This window comes from Myxocyprinus asiaticus, chromosome 1 (genome assembly GCF_019703515.2).
Source record: "Myxocyprinus asiaticus isolate MX2 ecotype Aquarium Trade chromosome 1, UBuf_Myxa_2, whole genome shotgun sequence".
Taxonomy (NCBI): domain Eukaryota; kingdom Metazoa; phylum Chordata; class Actinopteri; order Cypriniformes; family Catostomidae; genus Myxocyprinus; species Myxocyprinus asiaticus.
Window position 1 is genome coordinate 22593078 of NC_059344.1, and position 15401 is coordinate 22608478.

The 15401-nt window shown below is 39.7% G+C and overlaps 1 protein-coding gene across 10 annotated transcripts in view; it reads left to right on the forward strand.

The window, feature by feature from the left end:
- LOC127429599 (serine/threonine-protein kinase MARK2-like) overlaps positions 1–15401 on the forward strand; it is a 74356-nt gene that overhangs the window by 49606 nt on the left and 9349 nt on the right. For 4 of the 10 annotated variants that reach the window (XM_051678756.1, XM_051678790.1, XM_051679118.1 and 1 more), the window contains exons 15-17: positions 1314–1460; positions 9115–9378; positions 14337–14363. In XM_051678756.1, coding sequence (XP_051534716.1) covers positions 1314–1460; positions 9115–9378; positions 14337–14363 — 438 coding nt within the window. The remainder of the gene's footprint in view (positions 1–1313; positions 1461–9114; positions 9379–14336; positions 14364–15401) is intronic. The other 6 variants (XM_051678955.1, XM_051679041.1, XM_051679203.1 and 3 more) reach the window with 2 other exon arrangements.

The window sequence follows — 15401 nt, forward strand, 5'->3', positions numbered from 1 at the left end:
TTAAAAAACCAGTATTGGTCAATAGCTTGTATTTGTAGCAATATTGAGTGTCACAATGACGAAGTGCATTTTTCGAGATAATGACGAAAGTTTGACTTCGTACTCTGTGTGAATAGTTTTAATGTAGAGTTGTTTGTGGGAATCATTCTACTTTCTTGTCGTTCAGTCGCATCAGACTTAGTGTGAACAAGCCTTTAACTGTGTTCATTCAAGAGCTGTGCTGTACTGCTGTGGTTCTCTATGTGTGGATACTGCCCTGCAAAGGCAAAACGCAGTTACTACACATTTTGTCAATTATTTATAAGTTATAATCAAAATCAGGTATCTTAGACTACAATCTGTCCTATGACAGATGGGCGTGACTCGGCTGTGTTCTAATTCAGAGAAAATAGAGTAAGACTAATTTATAACCCACATTAGGAGGGACAAACAGAAATCTTTGAAGCCATTTTTCTCAGTTTCATTCTTGGCGTATTTATTGCATTTGTTTTTGTTGGGCAGTATACATGTAAGTGACTATGAGTTAAAAGTTCTAACCTTTTGTCCTCTTAATGCTCTTGTATGTTTTGTTGATTGGCTTCTGTTTTCTCTCATGAGCTTATCTGAAGGCATTCAGCAGTTTGTGGGGTTAAAAATTCCCCCACACATCTCTCCTCCTTGTACATATCTCTCTCTCTCTCTCTCATTTAGTTGCCTTTGAACACTTTGTTTTTCTTCTATCTGCACTGTGTGTGTGTGTGTGTGTGAGAGAGAGAGAGAGAGAGAGTGAGTGAGGGTTTATGTCTTTGTGAGTGTGTGTATGTATAGTTTTAAATGGATTAGGTTGGCTTGTGATGGAAAAAAGCACCATTAACTCTGTTGTAAGGTTGCTGTAGTCGTCTGTAATAGGCTTATCCTCTCTCTGCAACATAGCAAGGTGATAGCATGTTATTTCTCCACCACAAGCTCAACTAATCACTGCATAGTGGCGTGTGGGTGTTGACCTCCCTCTCTCTTCTCTTTTTCTTTCTCTCTCTCGTACCACTCGCCACTGTCTCTCCCTTTAGATGCCCAGACACATGCCCTCCTTTGTGTTTGTGTCATCTATCTGTCTATCCATCTATCTGTCTGTCTGTCTGTCTGTCTGTCTGTCTAAATAGTGTCTTGCGGTCTCTCTTCATCGCTCTTTCTAAATTGTGCTGAAGTGTGTTCTAATGGAATGCTTCTCCCTTCCTCACCGCCTCCACACATACGAACACACTTGCGTCTATGTGTGTGTCGGTTTGTGCGTGTGTGTGCGGAGGGGACACTGTCCGCTCTCTCTCTGCCCTCAGCCTGAGCATCCCTGGGTCCCGTGCCTCCACGGCCTCGGCCGGCGCCGTGCTCTCGTCGTCATCCTCTTCCTCACGCACCCGTCATTACAAGTCACTCTCCACCTCTGCCCATCCCTGCCCCGCAGACCTGCACACACACGGGCCCAGGCAAGTCCCCACACTGCCACAGAGAGAACCAAACAGGAAAAAAGTAATGTCAACTGCTGAACAGTGTCACATAAAGTGATCAAATCTGTTAACTGTAACATCTCTCGGGGGTGTGAGGAGGGGTAAATGGGGTTCTTGCATCCTAAGAGAAGGTTTACTTGGCAGGAAAGGCCAGGGAGTGACAGTAGTCTAAAGAGGAAAATTGTTCTACAAAACAAATGTTTGATATCCCTGCTGACAAGACCAGCATACAGTATGATGTATGTTGGATGGTGATCCCCAGCATGGAACACTGGTGTGCTGGCGTCCTCACCAAGCTCTTTGGTTTGCTTTAAAGGAAAAGTTCACCCAAAAATAAAAATTCTGTCATTATTTACTCCATGTTGTTTCAAACCTGTATGACTTTATTTCTTATGCAGAACACACACACACACAAAAGATTTTTTTAATTAATGTCTCAGTCCGTCTTTTAAGTACAGTGGCATTGGATAAAGCTTAAAAAAGGAAAGAACAAGCTTCACTCATGCAATTGCAACGGATGTCAAAATTTTCATTTGAAAAATGACTTGAATTAATGAATTTTGAATAGTTTCTCAACCAAAACTGATGCACAAGTTGCATGGAGTATTTTTATGATACTTTTGGGTCCTTTTTCACCGCCATCGCACTGAAAAGATGGACCATGATATTCAATAAGGGGTCATGACATGCCTTTTTTATTATTTTAATATGTTGCTTGTGGTTCACGCATAATATTAGTAAAGATTTTTTCCTCAAAAAACAGTCATATATTTGTAAGACATGATCATTTTCCACCCTCATTCTGACCCTTTGAAACGCTCTGTTTTGCTGCTGCTCCTTTAAGACTTAACAGTATACACCCACTGTTATGATTGGCTCTCTGCTCTTGACTGACCTACTCTCTCCTTGCATCTCACTGCTACTGGGCCGGGCTATAGAAGTGATAAAGTAAAGTAGGCATCGTTGATGTGTTGTTGTGGAGGTGGTGAGATGCAAATGTCTTCCACAGTGTGACATCACAATGTGGAGAGAGTACACAACTATTTGTTTTGTCAGCTTCTTTCAACAAATGCTCTTTTTGTAGTGGCTAGGAAGTTTTGAGTTCTGAAACTTACAGTAAGTTTTATAGTACAATGAACAAAGATCAAGGAAAATGTGATTACTCATGTCATGACCCCTTTAAAACACCTCCCTTTGTGTTCCACCTAAAAAAAGAAAGTCATATGGGTTTGGAACAACATAAGGGTGAGTAAATAATGACAGAATGTCCATTTTTGGGTGAACTGTTCTTTTAACCAGCAAGACTGACTTGGTCAACCAGCTTAACCACAAAGACCATGCAGTAACTATCATAAACCAGACTGGACCGTCATGCAAATATACACTGGTCTTTTCAGCAGGAATTTTGCGAACAGAGGAATGATATAGTAATATTTGTTATTACAGAGTAATGCTATGTATGGGTCACTGCACTTGTTTAGAGGGGAGATGAATGGTGCTGTCTGTCCCTTGGGAATGGGGACAGTGATGTTGTTTGACAGTGATGTTGATGACAGCTATTTTCTTCATTGTTACCATTATGGCTGTATCCAGGAACTCTGGGCCCCCTGAATGTATATTGCTCTAAGTCCCTCGAATTAATATTTTGGAGTTGTTGTGGGTCCACCTGCACCTTTAGGCTCCCTAGAATCATTCCCACCTTTTATCCCAATAGTGACGGCCCTGATGACCATGTGTATAGGCAATGTGGACCAAGTGTTCCGCCCTTCTGTGTCACCAAGGTTTTCAGATAACATCCCACTGCTAGCAATACATGGGCTACATTCTATGACCAAATGGCTCTTCCAGGGGCGGTGTCTAAAAAACAATAGTTCACCCAAAAATTAAAATTCTGTCGTCATTTACTCACCCTCATTCCAAACACATATGACTATCTTCCTTGGGATACAAGAGTGTAAATTCTGAAGAATGTTAACACTGCACTTTTTTATCCATACAATGAATGTGAATTGTCAATGAGACTGTCAGTCCCTAGCATTCTGCCTAACATCTACTTTTTCCATTGAAGAAAGAAAGTCATACTGGTGTGGAACAACTTGAGGGTGAATAAATGGTAAAATAATTTTCATTTTTGGGTGAACTATCACTATAACTAAGCACATGTGTTTAGGGGCCATTACCTAGCCCAGGTTGAGCCCTGAAGCTTATGGAGTTTGAGTCTGGCTTGCATCATTTCTCGGTCATGTTTCACATTTCTCTCACCATAATTTCCTGTCTTCTCTCAACTGTCGTTATCAGTTAAAGTGACAAAAAGTCTTAAATTAACAACATGTACACTTAACACTGGCCACACAATGGACTGCAGCTAGGGTAGCATGGAGTGTGAATGGTTCAAGTTGGCCTGTTGTGCTGCTGTAAGTGAATAGCTTGTCTGATGCATGCAGTGAACTGAGACGCTTCCGATCGTGGTTGGGGACCATTGAGAGAAGGTACTGCTGCTCTTTTACATTGCCTCTCTCACTCCTATGTGCTTCTCTGCCCCCTTTGTACTGTTTTCCCTCTAAAGTGAAACCGTATCTCAGTGCAAGGGCCATATATACAAATCTGTACCCTGTATATATGAGTAAGAGAGTGAGGGGCCATGTAGAGCTCATAGTGTGGCTCATTGTGTCTCTCAAGGCCCTTTCATATGACTCGCGTTAAGGCTTCAATGTACCTCTTAACACAAGCTTAATGCTTCGCCTTGACCTCCACAAGAAACCTTAGAAGATAGCCTCACGAAAGTGAGTTTTTAGGAGCTAGGAACAAACAGAGGTCCTGCCGATTGCTTTGATGCATCACAGAAAGAAAGAAAAACTCGTCAAGTGCGGGTTTACGTAAACTTTACTGTCTTGGGATGTTCGGGATGCTGTGTCATACAAGTCGATGCACCAACGTACATAATGGACGAGTCCTGCTTGTTTTGATTTTCGCACCAGCACCGCCCACATGATATGTCATGTAAATTGTCCAGTTATCATTGACCACACTTCGAAAGGTCAGCTGCAAATGGGGTCAAAGTTGAAATTGTTTGAATGCTTGACCTGCGTGGAATGTTGACCTGAGTTCAATGCATTGGAGAACATAGATGTTGAGTCATGTAAAAAGGTCTTGACTTTGACACCTTGGAATGGTGTGGTTTGCCACTGTGGAAATATCTGCTGCAAGAGACACAAAACACACATGATGCCAAAGTCATACATAGAATTTTTGCACAATATCCCACCATGCATGATTCATGTGTTCTGACATGCGTCATAAGAGCAGAAGTGTTTTCACAGTGGTATGGGTTTGGTTCTTATGCTACTGCACATATTTGCTCCACATATGTTTACATGTTATTCTTCCATGTAAACACATGAACACATCTGCATATATGCAGTGGAGCTGGACGTGAGCGTTTTATATCATGTATACTATGTTGTTACCATGGGAATATATATGTCTCTTGCTTAGGTGCTTGTGTGTGTTTGTGTGTGTTAGCTTGTACAGGTCAGAGTTTGTAGATGAGAATTTACCCAAATCTGCCTCTGAGTATCTTTGCCCCATGGTACAGTGTTCAAATTTGCCACTCTCTTAGTGATTCAGGCCCCTGACTCCAAATTTTTCCCACCCTGAAATGTTTATGATGACCTGCTGAAAATGTTCCTGCTGAATTTTCAATAAGCATGTCTTTTGAAGAGGATGTGAGAGGGTTATATTTAGCCCATGTATTGGGGTTATATTTGGTTCTGCAGAAGGTAAGTGATAATGGATTTCCAAAAAAAACAGATGCACATTTAAGGTGAAACGGAAAGAGATTTGTTTGAAGTGATTCAATGTAATGGTATATGCTGATCCCCAGTTTAATCCCCAAACCAACAAATGTGTTTTGTTGTTAACTAAAAAAAAAAAAAAATCTTTAAAACTCAGTGTTCACTCTCTAGATGCAAACCAGTGTGTGGAACCTTGTGAAATCAGGAGCTACAAAAATATGGCCATAAGTGTATGTAAATCTGGTTTCTGTGCAAAGAGCAGCTTCAGATCACAGTTCATCATTTGAAACACAGTGTCCCTGGGTCTGTTTTTACTTAGTCACTTCATTATACTTCACTTTACAATCACTTTATGCATCTTGATTTATCATATTGCTATCCGATTGGGTCTGCACATTCCATTTACACTTGGCCACATCATTCTGCAAAACAGATGTAAATCTGATCTACTGTTCCTGCACTATATGCAAATATAACGGAGTTCACCTCCATGGCGATGTTATTTGCCAAATTTTGCAAATTTGATGTGGCTCATAATACCTTTAAAAAAAAAAAAAAAAAAAAAAAAAAAAAGCAGCCAGCTAAAATTGCGTTGACAATTGCGATACAAAAGGCAGCAGCTGTTATTTCTTTGTCATCTTAAGGCAAAAGTATGTTTCGGTGTTCCGCGTGCCAGTTCGTCTCAAACACAGTGCTTGTGATGCAAATTTCTTCATCAGTTTTGCGGACTGTCCAATTGCATCACAGTTTTTCTAGACACGCAGACAGTTCACATATGTGCGTGCAGTTGACTGTGCTAAAGAGTATCACACAACAGTCATGATGCGCACGTATCGAACAAGTTCATATGGGCTCAGAGTCAAAAGGGTATACTTTGAAAGGCTGAGCACTCGACTGCTGAAAGTATACTCAAATCTTTAGGACTCCCAAACTTCCATATGCTGACATAGTTTTGAGAAGAGTTTACATAGAACACTTGGTCGAGTCACGTCTTGTATGCATCTTAAACAACCTTATTAGGTGCAAACGGCTTATGAACATTTTTCTCTGGATACAAGTACAGCTCCTATCTACTTAAGTGGGGAAAGACCAAAAACCTCTGAAATGGCTGGTGAAGATTATGAGCAAAATAACATTTTAAATCAGCAATAAAATCCGACAACAGTCGTATCATACATTTTCCTTAATTAGCTCAGATCATGCAGATCAGGCTGCTCTAGCTAATGTGCACACTTACTCTATAACAACTGACAGCTGACGTCTCTATCAAAAAGGTGATTGACAAATTTAACTGTAAGCAGCACTTCCATTTCTACAGCCGCCATTGTCAGTGTTACAATTTCTTCCATTTATAAGTATACCAGTGACTAGTCTCATCCTATAATGTCTCTGAATTGACCAAATGTAAATACCACTTCTAAGACCATCAGGGTCCAGCACACTTCACTGCCTTGTTGAAGTGGTTGGACAGTGTTTTGTTATCTAGCTTTGGCAGGGTCAGTTAACGAGTCATGTGACCTCCCTGGTTGTGCTTGTGCCAGTTGGCACCTGTTCTTGGCAATGTTCTACAACACTGGTTGGCACTTAAACAGATGTTGGCATGGACATGACATGGTTAGGTGAGATTTTCTCACTGTGCAGAAAGGACAGCTATGGGAGGAAGTTTGCCATTTCAATAAACTAGGGCTGAAATGATTAGTGGACGTTATCGACAACGTCGACAATAAAAAATTGTTTTTTTTATTGTCGAATAGTCGTTTGATCTTAATGTAACATAAGATCATATGAAACTCTAATGATTGCACACAAGAGCAGCACTGCAGCTCACGCCTGAATGAGGAGAGGAAGAAAACACAGCTCACAGTCCAGATGCACTCTAAACTTTCCAAACAGCTTCAAGTGATGTAGATCGCGAAGTATGAGGGAATTATAATGCAAAAATACAAAATAATTAAATACAGAAGCACTCTTGTTGTGGAATAAGCAGAGCCGGAGCTGACGCTCAGCTTAAGCAAAACTTGCGTATCGAGCGTCTTTAAAGGAACACCCCTTTTAATGCGTTATAGCTTTATTAAAGTTAAAATAATAAGGAAACTGGCATTTCTCTGTGCGGTCAGCACCTCTTCTATGAGTTGCACGAAGTGTCCCGATCTAAGGGAGAGAGATTGAAACTGAACCCGGCTGAGGTACACGCTGTTGCGGGGACACTCGTCCCTCGAGTGCGCGCACTTAATGCAGCAAGATTATAATGCGATGGCAACTTATTGAATCATAATATATGTCACTGTGCATTTCTTATTGTGAAGAAAATTGGCAAAACGCAGCTTTATTAATAAGAGAGTTTATTTTTTTTTAGTTAAAGATGGATTGAAGTGAACAGAAAGGTGAGAGAGGGTAGTCTTCACCCCATTATACACTGCAACAAAATAAAACAAATTATTTGTTTTTGTTTTGGCTTGTTTTCCAATATAAATATATAAAACTCCTTTAAAACAACATACATTTACTTAAGCAGCTATACTGCAGAAGAATTTTTGTTTTTTTTTTATCTGAGAATATTGAAAATACAAATATTTTAAATTATCTAAAAATCCTTTAAAAAAAGATGCATTCACCTGAGAAGCAGCATATAAGATGTTTAGACTTGCTTTTAGAGAATAGATCTTGAATATAAGTATATTTTGTCTTTATTGCACTCACAGAAGTATAACTAAGTAAAAAATACACTTGTATACAAAAAACACTTACATTTAAGATACATTCTCTTAAAGCAAGTCTAAATACCTTATATGTTACTTCTCAAGTAAATGTATCTTGTTTTAAGGATTTTTAGACAATTTTAAATGGAAAACAAGACAAAAACACTTGATAATAGGATTTTTTGCAGTGAATTTCTTTACTGAATTAAACTTAATAAAAAGTATTTTTCCCTTTAATTCAGTGAATGTCATTTAGAGGTATTTTAAAAAGATGATTTTGTCCTCAATGTTAGTAAGCATGTTTAATACAACCTTTAAGTCGTGGCACAAGCTGAATAGTCGGTTTAGAGCTAATGATTAATCATTGCAATAATCGCAGAATAGACGAATAATCGTTCGAATAATCGTTAGATTAGTCGATTATCAAAATAAATGTTAGTTGCAGCCCTGCAATAAACACACTTGGACACACACATGCAGTGAGCAGGTTTCACATAGAGCTCTGTGTATTTTCTGTGTTTATATGTCTGTGTGAGAGAGAGATTAAGCGGATTAAAGGTCTATGGATTTGTTCAGAGATATGATATGATGTTCTATGCAGTCGATATATTTTATTATTTGGAGATTACATAATGTATGTTTCTGGAGCACTGCAAGAGTCAAAGCGGAACTCATGATATCATAAAGCAACCAAATAATCTATGTGGATCTACTATGATAAAATCAGGGGAAACTTTATATACTGTGTAAAAATTAAGGAGATTGTTTCATGAATGTATAAATTGAGTACTTTTCTCAAATACATGTTATGATGACTCTCCTTTGAAAAAATTTAGCCTTTAAACACCCATCATTTGTGGCCATTCTTTCTGCAAACATACATGTTGAAAATCAACCTCCTATGTCCCTGCCAAATTATTTGTTTATATAACTTTTTAAATTAAAAATGTAATGCATTTCAAATACATTTGTATTAAAATGCATTATTTTTTTTTATTTAATTTGTTTTTATTTTTTTATTTATTTTTTTAATAAAAGAAAATGTACCATTTTTGGATTGCTTACATTTGAATGCGATCCTGCCATTTTCTCATCATTGTCCTTTTAAATTTGTTTGGGGGGGAAATTGCTTTGTCACAGTGATCCACCGCAAAGAGCACCTGGCGCCTCCCCCTCAGCCCACAACATCAGCAGCGCAGCTGGGACGGACCGTACCAACTTCCCAAGAGGGGTGCCCACACGCAACACCTTCCATCTCGGCCAGCAGAGGGGCGCACGGGACCAACAGGGTTCTCCGTACCACGGAACCCCCGCCTCCCCTTCCCTCTCACACGGCAACAGTCAACAGAGACGACCTGCGCCTTCTGGCATCTTCAGCAAGTTCACCTCTAAGTTTGTGCGCAGGTGAGAGAGACAAAGAGAGCTTCATGAACCAATAGATAGACAAGCTGTAGAGGCTGGTGGAGGAGTGACAGTGAAAGCCAGTGCTGATTATGGAAGGTGTTACCGGCACGAGAAGCATGGCTGAGAGCTGTGGTGTGAGGATGAGTGTGATGAATGTCGTATATTTTGGGCATTAATAGATGGAAGGATTGGGTGGTGATAAAAACGAAGAGAGAGAAAGAGACTTGTTAAATGAAAAAAGGAAGACAACCAATCTGACACACTCACACCTCTGCTTCCTGCTCAGGCTTAGCTCAGTGTGTGTGTGCGTGTGTGTGTGTGTGTGTGTGCTTATTTCATAGGTGTCTGTCATTACACTGAATTAGACAGTGAAAACAGTCTATTTGTCCATCTGTTAACAAAGAACTTGTAGCTTTATCCTTGCAAAGTGCTCTACCTTTCCGGCAGAAACTCTGCACGTGCCGACACATGCATGCACACTGTTCATCAGTGTTTGATGTTATCATCTCACATGATCTCACCCACAAGGTCAGGCATTTATTAGGTGATCAGTGTGCTGTCAGTGCCCATGATCTCATCACAGATCTCAGCTCATTTGTTCACATGCATATTTCTCATCAGTTTCATCATCTCTAGATTCAAGTTCCAGCACATGCTCTCAACACATTTCTACCTTTCCCGCACCTCTGTGGCGACAGTATCCTTGGTAACAGCTGAGGTATTGCATTCCCCTGCTCTATTAATACTTGTGGAGGGGACACCTTGGCGCTAACTCGTTCGTATAGGTGTTTACAAAAAAAAATTAAATAACAAAAACATATGGTTAAAATTACTGTAATAAAATAACAAATTTCCTTGAACATGTAACATTTTGTTTAAATGGTTCAATTTTAACAGCATATCAGTTTAAACTTCACACACAAAACTAGAAAACTCACTAAAACATTGAGGAACACAAGAACACCTTGACACTGCATATTTAATACCAATCTTTCATCTCACGTCCAGTCTCAGATTTCAAAAGGAAAGAGTGAAATGACAGATGCCATTCTATGAACACCTCTTTTTGTGTCTGTATGCCTCTTGTCTGTTTTTGTCCTTTCGTGTGTTCAAGTCAGTGTGGGAATGGTTCAACATGCTATAGAGTTGTGTGCAAATTAAACTCGTTTAACTTCCTTTCTTAAAGTCAACATGAAATTGCATTCACAACCCATACAGTGCTGTGAAAAAGTATTTGCCTGATTTCTTCTATTTTTGTGTATTTTTCATACTAAAATTTTGTAGATTTTCAAACAAGATATAACATAAAACAAAGGCAAACTGAGTAAACACTTGAAGCAAAGAAGTTGTGCAACACCTATATCACTCATGTGAAAAATGAACTGCCCCCTTAAACTTAATAGCAGATTGTGCCACCTTTAGCAGCAACAACTGCAACCATGCGCTTCCGATAACTGGAGATCAGTCTTTTACAACGCTGTGGTGGAATTTTTGCCCACTCTACTTCACAGAACTGCTTTAGATCAGCCACATTGGAGGGTTTGAGCATGAACTGCCCGTTTAAGGTCCTCCCACAGCATCTCAATCAGGTTCAAGTCAGGACTTTGACTAGGACACTCCAAAACTTTAATTTAGCTTCTTTTGAGCCATTCAGAGGTGGACTTACTCCTGTGCTTTGGATCATTGTCTTGCTGCATAATCCAGTTGCACTTGAGCTTTAACTCACGGGCTAATGACCGGACGTTCTCCTTTAGGATTTTCTGGTAGAGAGCAGAATTCATGTTTCCCTCAGTTATTGCAAGCCGCCCTGGCCCTGAAACAGCAAAGCATCCCTACACCATCACACTTCCATCATCATGCTTGACCATGTATGATGTTCTGTTTGTGGAATTCTGTGTTTGATTTATGTCAGATGTAACGAGACCCCTGTCTTCCAAACAGTTCCACTTTCGACTCATCAGTCCGCAGAACATTCTCCCAAAAGCTTTGAGGATCATCAAGGTGTGTTTTGGCAAAATCCAGAAGAGCCTTAATGTTCTTCTGGGTTAGCTGTGATTTTCGCCTCGCCGCTCTTCCATGGATGGCATTTTTGGCCAGTGTCTTTCTGATAGTGGAGTCATGAACAGTGACCCCTTTTTTTTTTTTTTATTTTTTATTATTATTTTTTTTGACTCAAACATATAACAAAGAAAAACAACATATATATACATTTAACATTTAACCCCCACTTTTACCCCTCCCCAATCACCAACCCCACCCTGACCCGCAACGAACATCCCTGTGGTCACAAATAGAATACACACACACAAAAAATAAAAAAGCACCAAATACCTACCCCACTTCCTATCAAACAAATCTCGAACCCCCAGCCCTCTGCTCGACATCTCCTCAAAAGCTGCTACCCTCCCCATCTCCGCACACCACACCGGAAATGAGGGAGCCCCATATGACTTCCATCTCCTTAAAATAATCTGCCTGCCGATCATGATACTAGTCAGGACCCAATTTTTTATGTGTTTGTGCCCCAAATTTATGACCGCCCCATCACCCAGAATACAGAGTCTGGGGCTAAACGAAATTCGAGTGCCGAAAACGTCACACATGAAACTCTGAACTTTCAAACAAAAATCTTGTATCTTAACACACCCCCAAAAAACATGGGATGTGTCTCAGTCTTCTGATTGGCATCGGCAGCAGGTGGGTGTGTCTTTAAAACCAAGCCTATACAATCTAGAGGGGGTCCAATAGAATCTGTGTAAAATCTTGAATTGAATAAGGCGCACCCTTGCATCTCTAGTAATGCAATAGTAATACACTGATGCCTCATGACCTTTTCCAAAAGCAGTAATCACCTCTCCCAGAGTATCTGCCGCTTTAGGGGGGTGTATGCTACTTCCAAAAACAATACAGAGCAGGTGACACAGCTGTAAATACCTATAGAATTGAGATCTGGGAATCCCAAAATGATGAACCAAATTTTCAAAAGATCTCAACACTCCACTCTCATATATGTCACGAGTGTATTAATCTTCCTAACAATCCACTCTGACCAGCAGAAAGGGGACTTATTAATACATAATTTAGGGTTAAGCCATATGCTTGAGGCAACATTTAAATAAATGTCTGAATTAAACACTCTGGACACTTTTGTCCATACCGAGTGCAAATGTGAGATCACGGGGTGTAACTTAACCTCTCCGGTTAGTTTGATAAATAGGCTTTGCAATGGCGAAATAGGGGTAAGAACATCCCGTTCATTACAGAGACAGGGAGGGGCTTTTTCAGGTGGAAGCAACCAATGAGCCAAATGCCTGAGACCGAACGCATAATAATAAAATGAAATCTTGGGTAGGACTAGTCCGCCTTTGTCAATCGGCCTATGCAACTTACTGAAATGTAATCTGGAATGTTTACCATTCCAAATGAAGGACTTCGCTATGCTATCAAATTGCTTGAAATAAGAGAGGGGGACATCTACAGGGAGAGATTGTAGCAGGTAGTTAAATTTTGGAATACAATTCATTTTAATAACATTAACCTTCACAATCATAGATAAATGTAATGAGGCCCACCTGTCCACATCGTTCGAAAAACTTTTTATTAAGGGGTCAAAATTAACTCTGACTAAATCAGACAAATTTGCTGGGAATAAAATGCCCAAATACTTAATGCCCTGTTTGGGCCACTGGAAGGTGCCCGGCTGGAAAGCCGTTAATGGGCAGTATGCTGTCAGAGCCAAAGCTTCGGATTTAGACCAATTGACTTTGTATCCTGAGAATTTAGAAAACGAATGAATAATTCTGTGGAGCCAAGGCATAGATCTAGTAGGGTCGGAGACAAATAATAAAATATAATCTGCATAAAGCGAAAGCTTATGCGCCATACCTCCCGCCACCACCCCTGGAAAATCATCCTTATCGTGGCTGCTAATGGTTCCAGGGCCAGACAGAACAATAAGGGGGAAAGAAGGCAAGCCTGCCGGGTGCCCCTATCCAGAGTAAAATAATCTGAAATTACCACTGCTACCGGGTGTCTATAAAGTAACTTAATCCATCCAATAAAAGTTTTCCCGAACCCCTATATTTCCAAAATCTTAAAAAGATAATCCCATTCTACCATATCAAATGCCTTTTCGCCTTGCAACATCCCTTCAAAATCTATAAAAAAAAAAAAAAGCCCTGATCATCAGCGTTAGGTGTGTAAATATTAGCCAAAATCAACCTTTGCCCCTGAATTTCTGCTAAAACAGTAATGACTCTTCCTAATTTATCTTTAATCTGTTTGAGACATTTGAATTATAGATGATTACTTATCAGTGTAATGACTCCCCTGCTCTTACTCGAGCCAGCACTAAAGAAAACATGCCCACCCCATATATTCCCAGATTTTTCAGCTTCCTGTGGGGAAAGATGCGTTTCTTGAAGAAACACTATATCATTTTTCTTACGTTTAAGAAAAGAAATAACCTTCCTTCATTTATGGTGTGCCCCAGCCCGTTCACTTTCCATGTGGAGAGAGATAGTACACTCATATTAACATCTGACATATTAGAAAAAATAGATTGTGTGTCAGAAACAAGATTATAAAGACCACCAGTCATGAATCATGCACAATAAGAGTAGGAACGTGTATAAAGTATATGGGGTCAGTTTTAGTTTCATGTTGACTTTAACAATATTCCTAGATTAGACAGTTTAACTCCTTACACAGTTTTTGAGTGTTAATAATTGACTTGTTTAATTGCATGCAGTGACCCAGATTTCTTATTTTACTTCTTTATCTTGAACGTTTTATACAGATTACCTAGAAAATAACCTCACATTGATTATTGTCATGTCCAGGGCAACCCGACCACATTATGAAAATTTAGTTTGCTTTTTTGCTCTTCAATTTACATAAACATTTCTTTCCCTTTTTTTTTCTTTTCTTTTTTTCTTTTAATTTTTTTGTTGTTGTAGAAATCTGTCATTCAGATTCCCCAGAAGGTAGGCAACGATGACCTAACCCCCTTTTATTAAGACCTTGTTTTGACCTTTTTATTTCTCTTTCCTTGTTCCTCATCTACCTCCCTCAGTGTGTTCTGTGGTTGGCCCTATTTGCTTTTTTCTTTTGTCTATTTTTTCTGGTTGTTTATCTTGTGTGCAGTGTCATGGCCAGCACTAACGACCAACTTTAAAACTACACCATCCTTAACTTTCTGCAATAACACCCAAATGCTTTCCTCCCCATCTCCATCCCTTTATCTGCCCCCCCCCCCCCAAATCCATTTACCTGGTGATCTCACCTGTGTGTCCCAGATACTGTGTGTGTGATTCGTGTCTCTGTCTGCTCAAATAACACAGGGCTTTGAGAACAGGACCTGATGTCATAATAAAGCCAGCTAATAGGATATGATGTCATGGAAAAAGAAATCCACAGTCGTGGTGAAGCCCTACAAACACAATCACTTTGCATTGGTTTTTTTTCTCCCCCTGTAATATTTCAAACTCTCAAGCACAGGTTGTTTATGCCATGTCTTGCTCTCTATGGCTCATAGAAGGCTGTGCAAGCTGTGCAAAATGGGAAACAAAATACTATAAAAAATGATCAGTTGTTTAAACTGATTCACTATATATTAATGTCATTCCTAGTAATAATTTTAATTATGATAAAGGCCAACTGCCATTGTACAGATAATACATGTTAATGTCAGGTACTGTTGGATGAATTCTTTGAGCTAGAAATGTGAAAACAACAACAACAAAAACGGTTGGAGGATGACAACGACTGATGGATGAAGTGGTTATTTTGTACTGAATAATTTCAGAGGCACTTCCTCTCTCTCTCTTTCCTCTTTTTTTTTTACTTGCTCTATAACAATGACAACAGCTAAAGAAGCTGAGAACAGTCGGCTGTCAGACTTTATCATCCTGCTCAAAAATCTGCAAACTTTCCCCTTTGCACATCTCTCTCTCACTATCTTTCCATGTGTGTGCCAGTGTATGAATCTGAATCTGTTGGACTGATGACTCACACACAGGCAC